This window comes from Panthera uncia, chromosome B4, assembly GCF_023721935.1.
Source record: "Panthera uncia isolate 11264 chromosome B4, Puncia_PCG_1.0, whole genome shotgun sequence".
In the NCBI taxonomy this organism is placed as follows: domain Eukaryota; kingdom Metazoa; phylum Chordata; class Mammalia; order Carnivora; family Felidae; genus Panthera; species Panthera uncia.
In genome coordinates, this window is record NC_064809.1 from 74,115,479 (window position 1) to 74,123,098 (window position 7,620).

The 7,620-nt window shown below is 52.5% G+C and overlaps 1 protein-coding gene across 2 annotated transcripts; it reads left to right on the forward strand.

Moving 5' to 3' along the window:
• The first annotated feature begins 3,668 nt into the window (after nt 1–3,668).
• Nucleotides 3,669–6,682, forward strand: DNAJC22 (DnaJ heat shock protein family (Hsp40) member C22). 2 transcript variants are annotated; one of them, XM_049625395.1, is made up of 3 exons: nt 3,669–4,526; nt 6,219–6,400; nt 6,482–6,682. In XM_049625395.1, exons 1-3 carry the CDS (start codon nt 3,687–3,689, stop codon nt 6,498–6,500), a joined length of 1,041 nt encoding a protein of 346 aa, XP_049481352.1. In that variant the 5' UTR covers nt 3,669–3,686; the 3' UTR covers nt 6,501–6,682. The 2 variants fall into 2 exon arrangements, with proteins under 2 accessions (XP_049481352.1, XP_049481353.1); XM_049625396.1 differs by having other exon boundaries at nt 6,219–6,682.
• The last annotated feature ends 938 nt before the right edge of the window (nt 6,683–7,620 follow it).

Consider the following 7,620-nt stretch of genomic DNA (forward strand, 5'->3'; position numbering starts at 1 on the left):
GCCGCCACCCTCCGTTGCCCCTGGAGCCGCCGGGGAGGCCGGTGTCGGAGCCAGCCATGCGGCGGCTCCTCTCAGGCCGCTCCCGCGGGGCCTGGGCTTCGGCGGCGGCTGTCACGAAGCCGACATGCCGGGCGGGCCGGCAGGGGCGCGTGGCGGGGGAGAGGAGTGGGGGGAGGAAGGCTGGGGCGGCTGTGGCTCACAGTGGGCGCGCAACAGATGTTTGCGCTATTGAGGGACAAGGTGGTGTGGGGCACCCGGCGGCGCGGAGCCTGGGGCTGGAGGGCGCGCGCGGGGCAAAGGGTGGCCTAGACTTACGGGGGGTGGAAGTCTGGCCACCCAGCGGGGGTGAGAGGAGCTCTGGGGACGGCTGAGCTGAGATAGACCCCCTCCCGCTATGACCAGGGTATAAAGAACAAAACAGAATGGATAAGCAGGGAAGTTTGGGCCCCACCTGCAACGGCCTCCGCGGCCCCTACCCTCCAATCCCCACAGTTCTCTTTTGGAGAAACTGAGGCAGCCGAGGCTGCGAAGGGCCAGGAAGGTTAAAAGCGGGATCAGCAACGAGGCTGGGACGCCAACCAGACTTCCCGCGTGGGTCCCCGGATTCACCCGCCCGCCCCGGTCCTTTCGTGGGTAAATACTCCGCCACGTCCCCCACCGCAGTTGAGACCCTCCCCTCCCGCTTCAGCTTGTCAGATCCCCCCACTCCCCACCCCCCGCCAGTTTATAGAACAACAATTTGGGGAAAACAATCCGGGCCGAGTGACGGCCCCGTAATTGTGACAAAGTGAGTGCGGGCGGCTGGAGAGAGCGCTAGGGCGGGAGCGCGGCGGGGCGAGGTGGAGGCAGGGGCGCCTCCTGCCCGCCCCGCCGCCCTCTCGTTCTCATTCCGGTCACCTCCCATCCTCTCCTTGACTCTTCTCCAATTCTTCTCCCGGCCCCTCGCGCCTCCCTTCGCTTGTTCCTCCATCGCTCTTCCCTTTCCTCTCGGTAACGGCTCCTTTCCCGCCCCCACCCCCGACCGCCCCTCCCTCGATGTGCTTTTTCTCCGCTCACTTCTCCCTCTCTTCTCCGCCCCCCACTCGTTTCTCCATCTTTTCCGCGCACTCCTGTCGCCCTTGGGCCCCTGGCTCCCACCGCACAATCCGCTCTCTCCCCGCCCAGCCCTCGCTTCCTGAGCTGGAACCCCGAGCACCCTCCCCGACCGCCACTCTCTGGGAGGTCAGCTCAGCCCAGCAGCCCTGGGTTCCTCCGGCCTCAGAGCAGGCTGCGTGCGGCCAGGCGGCCAGCCCCTTCCCTCTGCGTTCCGCCGCTGCTTCCCCCACCCCGCTTCCAGCGCCGGGAGCGAGTTTGTTTGTCCAGCGGCGGCCGCCGCCGCCCGAGCTGTTTGCCGAGCTTAGCGCGCCGCCTCTCAGTGCGGGCCCAATTAAGTCTCATTCATTATTCAGCGCCCCGTCCGCCCCCGCCCCCCCAGCTGGCAGCTCCCGCGTCGCTTTGGGGCCCCTCCCAGCCCTGGCCCCTCGGTGAGCCTTAAGGCGCCTTAGGAGAGCCATGTTCCCTCCCCGGGCCGGGATAAAGGCTGAGGGGCTGGCAGTGTGAGGGCCACCAGGCCCACCCCACCCCCAGGTCAAGACTGGGGACTTTGGAGAGCCAAGCCTTTCCTCTACAGAGGAGGAAACAGGCCCAAGAAACTACGTGACTTGGCCAAGGTCACGTAGCAGAGCCAGGATTGGAGCCCAGGACATTGAAGCGAAGGCATCTGGCATCCCAGCTCTTTCCCAGCGTCGAGGTGGGAGGAAGGCAGACGACTCTGGTGCTGCGGCTTCGCTCTCGCTCTGCTCTCTGGGTGGGACGCATATCCCTTTTTGCTAGTGTTTCTGCCTCTCGCCCATAGCCTTCAGGATACAGCAGGCTCGGGCTCCCACTAGATCTGGAGGCCCCTCAGGTTCAGGCTCAGGTCTAGACGTAGTTCCCCTGACTAGCAGGCCTGGGGGCGGGGCAAATGAGGCAAACTCGGGCTGGGGGTCCTCTCTGCAGTCAGTCCGTGGGTGAGTCGGCCTTAGAGGAATTGGAAGTGGAGCCATCCAAGGCCGTCTTGAAAAACAACGGAGTAGGAAGAGCGTGCACCCTGAGAGGGACAAGTCACCCCCTCATTTGTAGGGATGGAAAGGGGCGATCAAAGGCCTATTTTTGCGTTTATAGCGAACCACTCGGGGCTGCTTTGCCCCGGCAAGTGGACAAGGTGAGTCTGGAGACCCGCCCGGCCCCGCCCTTCCGTGAGCGGCAGCGCCACCTGGCGACGGTGGTGCAGCGGTGCAAGCGCGCTCGGTCTGGAGTGGGGCGCCGCGCCAGCCTGGGTAGGCTGGATTCGCCCGGAGAGCCTCACAGCGGGTTTACCCGACAGGGCGGGCGAGAGGAGCCGAGGCTGAAAGGTGATCCCAAGGGGACCGGGTGTGTGTGTGTGTGTGGGGGGGGGGTGCTTAGGGAGGGGCCTGACCCGGACGGCCCCACTTCCGTGACACAGCACACACAGAAAGACAAAGTCCATTTGGATGGAAGTGAGAGCGGAGTGACAGGGGCCATTTTGACTCTGTAGCCAAAGCAAATGACTGGTCTGACGGGGTCTGGGAGCCGGGGTACCCAGGTACGGCAGTCCACCCTGGGACTAGCGAGTAACTGGCTGGTGGTCTTGAGGCCTACTAGGGGGGAGATGCTGGCAGGCACACGTTGGCATCTGGCTTGGTATTCTGGGGGTTCAACCGGCCTCTTTGGAGAGACTCCAAGTCTGCCCTGGAAGAAGGTGGTTGAACTATGGAGTGCCAGGGTTTAGGTCAAAACGTTAGTTTAACAGAACTGTTTAAGTGGAGGGACTTCAGGACCTCTTTCAAATTTGACTTGTGGTAAGATTTCGTGGCCTGGAGAGATGGGGAGGCTGGAGAGGAACCTTGGCCATGTGTCTGAGGGCGGCCATAGTGCGAGTCTGAGGAGGGCTAGGGATGCCAGGGGACTTTCAAAATGTGTGGGAACTTTAGAAGGGCATTCTGTTCACTCCTGTTCACTCCATTCTCCCATGAATCATTCCAGGAACCAGTGGTCTGAAATTTAAGCTTCTGCTTTTCTGTCCATGTGCTGAGTTCTAAACCAACTGAAAGCATTTAAAACATTTTTCTGCCTTAAATTTGGAGTTGGCTGTGCTTATAAAAAACAGAAATGAAGGGCGCCTGGGTGGTTCAGTGGGTTAAGCCACCGATTTCGGCTCAGGTCATGGTCTGGTGATTTGTGGGTTGGAGCCCCGCATCCGGCTTTGTGCTGACAGCTCAGAGCCTGGAGCCTGCTTTGGATTCTGTGTCTCCCTCCCTCTCTGTCCCTCCCCTGCTTGTGTGCTCTCCGTCTCTCTCTTTCTCTCTCAAAAATAAACTTGAAAAACAAACAAACAGAAATGAGGAGCCAGACCAAAGGGTATGGGAGAACCTGCATTTCAGGGACACTCAGGAAGATCTGCGCTTATTATTGGAAGGAGAAATGGTTACTCTTAGGGGCCTGGATATAGTCTTATGACTGCTTTTTTCATCTCCTAGGGTCTGGGACCATGACAGCCATGTTTCTCACAGATGACCCCAGATTTCTGCACTCTGGGCAGTATGTCAGGTGCCACTGGACTTGATCTGACACCCTTTACCTAAAGGATGGCCAAAGGGCTCTTGGTGACCTATGCCCTTTGGGCTGTAGGAGGCCCTGCTGGGCTCCACCACCTGTACCTGGGGAGGGACACTCATGCACTGCTCTGGATGCTTACCCTGGGGGGTGGCGGGCTGGGCTGGCTCTGGGAATTCTGGAAGCTCCCGAGCTTTGTAGCTCAGGCCAACAGACCCCAGAGGCAGAGGCAGAGCTCAGTAGGGAGGACACCCCCTCTCAGTTTCATTCGCTTTGTTGCCCAGGTGATAGTGGGCATCTATTTTGGCCTGGTGGCTCTCATTAGCCTTTCTTTCATGGCCAACTTCTATATTGTGGGCCTTCCACTGGCAGTTGGCTTAGGGGTCTTGCTTGTGGCTGCTGTTGGCAACCAGACCTCAGACTTTAAGAATACGCTAGGGGCAGCATTTCTTATTTCCCCTATCTTCTACGGCCGCCCCATAGCCATCCTTCCCATCAGCTTGGCTGCCAGCATCACAGCCCAGAAGCATCGCCGCTATAAGACTTCAGTTGGGTCAGAGACACTCAGTGTCCGGCTCTACCGTCTGGGCTTGGCTTACCTTGCTTTCACAGGCCCACTAGCCTACAGCACCTTCTGCAACACAGCAGCCACCCTTAGCTATGTGGCAGAGACCCTTGGCTCCTTTTTGAGTTGGTTCAGCTTCTTCCCCCTCCTTGGCCGCATCACAGAGTCTGTCTTCCTTCTGCCTTACCGGATCTGGAGGCTGCTGGTGGGGGATCCTGGTTTCAGCAACAACTCCTTCCGTGAGTGGGAGAAGCTCTATGAGTTTGTTAACAGTTTTCAGGATGAGAAGCGTCAGCTGGCTTACCAGGTAAGTCTTTGTTCCCTCTCATTCCTGTCTGGGACAGCTCTGAGAGTTAGGCTAAGCCTTACTGGAACTGATGCCCCGTATATGGGAGTATATGTTTTCATGTATGCTGGGTTGGGCCCTAGAAGGGTGTCCGGCTTTCTTTGGGCTTCTGTGTGCAATGGGTGAAGGTACAGGGTCACTAACAGTGAGTGGGAAAAGATAGGTATATATTGTTTACTTTTTATTGAGGTCTAACATATATAAAGTAACATATATGTGGTGCCTGGGTGGCTCAATTAAGCATCTGACTCTTGATAGTGACTCAGGTCGTGATCTCACAGTGGTGAGATCAAGCCCTGTGTTGGGCTGTATGCTGATGACGCATTTTATGTATACATCTATGTAACCACCACTCAAACCAAGGTATAGAATATATCCAGCACCAAGAAGTTTCCCTTGTGTCCCTTCTCGCTCTAGACTCCTTTCCTTGGAAGAATCTCTATTCTGACTTCTATTACCGTAGATTAGTTTTGTCCATTCTTGAACTTCATACAAATGGAATCATTCGGTATATACTTTTATGTCTGACTTTTTTCCTTTTTATTTATTTTATTTATTATTATTATTTTTTAACATTTATTTATTAATGAACGGGGGAGGGTCAGAAAGAGAGGGAGACACAGAATCCGAAACAGGCTCCAGGCTCTGAGCTGTCAGCACAGAGCCCAACGCAGGGCTCGAACTCACGGACCGCGAGATCATGACCTGAACTGAAGTCGGATGCTCAACCGACTGAGCCACCCAGGCGCCCCTGACTTTTTTCCTTTTTAAATTAACTTATTTTTATTTTATTTTTTTAAAGTAGGCTGCACACCTAGCATGGACTTGAACTCACAACCCTGAGATCAAGAGTCACATGCCTGAGACAGCCAGGCACCCCATGTCTGATTTCTTTCATTCAACATTATGTTCATGAGATTTATTCATACTGTTGCATGCACTATGAATAAGTACTATAACATTTATAAATTGTTTCCATTGTTGTGTAGTATGCCATTGTATAAATATACCACACGGTATCTATCCGTTCCTATTGTTAATGAACATTTAGGTTAGTTCCAATTTGGGGCCATTCTAAATAAAGCTGCTGTGAACATTCTTGTACATGTCTTTGGTGGACATATATGCTTATTTCTCTTTCAAGGAAGAGATCTTGTGAGGATGGCGAAGTCCCAGGTTAGAAAACGGGCAGCTGTGGTTCAAAGCAAAGCTTGGTACTTGCCATCAGATCCAGAGTTAGCCCATGTTTCAAAAGGCTGGAATTCTAGGGGCACCTGCGTGGCTCAGTCGGTTAAGCGTCTGACTCTTGGTTTCGGCTCAGGTCATGGTCTTGCTGTTTCATGGGTTCAAGCCCTGCATTGGGCTCTGTGCTGATGACATGGAGTCACCTTGGGGTTCTCTCTCTCCCTCGCTCTCTGCCCCTCCTCCACTTGCACTGTCTCTGTCTCTCTCAAAATAAATAAATAAACTCAAAAAAAAAAAAAAAAAAAAAGAAAAAAGGCTGGAATTCTAATCTGAAGTTCTGGGCCTTTCTCTCAGGCAAGTAAACGCCGACTCCAGAGATAGCACAGCCTGATTTAGCAAGGAAGTGGGGAGAGACCCAGGTTCTCTGAAACGTATGGAATTCTAATTTTCACCTTCTGTTTCCCTAAGGTTTTGAGTGTCTCAGAGGGGGCAACAAATGAAGAAATACATCGAAGATACCGGGAGCTAGTGAAGATCTGGCACCCTGATCACAACCGACACCAGACAGAGGAGGCTCAGAGGCACTTCCTGGAGATCCAGGCTGCATATGAAGCCCTGAGTCAGCCCAGAAAGCCCAAGGGATCCTGGAGGTGAGAAGAAATTGCCCCTTGAGGGTGGACTCTTCCTGGCAGAGCTAAGCAGCTTGTCTCAACCCAGCTTTGCCCACACAGGTCATCCCAACAGCATTGAAGAACTGGTCTGTTTGCAGTGGAGATGAGAAAACCTTAAAGGAGTGAGAAAGCTATTGTAGTGGAATAACGTTTCTATTTTGAATTTCTCAATTGTCGGTTATTGTATTCCTGATAAGTTCTTCCTAAAACTAGATAGTGAAATTAAAGGCATGTTATAAAACCAATAAAATATCTTTTAGAGGATATACAACCTTGCCCACCCTGGTACATTGATGAGCGATGGAAGAAGATTATTTAACTATTTCTTTTCTCTTTCTCTTTCTCTCTTTTTCTCTCTCTCTTTTTCTCTCTTTCTCTCTTTTTCTTTTTCTCTCTCTTTTTCTTTCTTTCTTTCTTTCTTTCTTTCTTTCTTTCTTTCTTTCATATGCAAAGTACTGAGTTAGGAGATTGAAGGAAAAATATGAAGGGTCTCATATTTCACAAGCTGTCCTGTGGCAATAGGGATTTGATCTATTCTGTAGATTACCAATGGGTAAGAGAGGGGTTAAATGAGAAAAATTGCAGAAAAATATCTTAATTCTATTTATAGGAGAGCTTTCTAGGAGATCCACTTTTCCTAAGAAAGAACAAGCTGCTATGGAGTGGGGGTAGTACCGCTATCGCAAACTTTTCTGCTTGGTGAAGTATTGTAGAGAGCCCTCAGACTTTGCTTGGGTGGTTGGACTGGCTGAATTCTCAGGTCTCCCCCTGACCCTGAACTACATACTCTGCTGCCTAGGAGCTTACAGTCTGGTGGGGGATATAACATACACAGATACCCAAGTTCACCTCCTTCAGCGTTTTGAACTAAGTGTCATAAGAATTATAAGTGGAATACACTGGAACATTGGAGAAGGGGCAGATGACATTGTTTGATGGGGACTCATGGGAAAATTTATGATTTTATATTTCATGTGCCTTTATGAGGGCTTTGGGGAAACCGAGGGAACCAGTGCTTGAGTATCTCAACAGGGTCTTATTTAATTTCCATGTAACCATCAAGTGTGGAAGAAATGTCTAGAATGGACAGGAAGACTGGAGAACCGGAACATGATGTTAAACTTATATACTTTTACTCCAGTTTTCTTGCTCTTCTTTTGTGTTTGTGTGCATCCCTCGAACTTTATTTTTGGGAAATT

Excerpts from the sequence above, each read along its gene's own strand:
- DNAJC22 (XM_049625395.1), top strand. The coding sequence starts at position 3,687 with ATGGCCAAAGGGCTCTTGGTGACCTATGCCCTTTGGGCTGTAGGAGGC. Across the intron at positions 4,527-6,218 it reads AGCGTCAGCTGGCTTACCAG|GTTTTGAGTGTCTCAGAGGG; the intron begins GTAAGTCTTTGT and ends TGTTTCCCTAAG.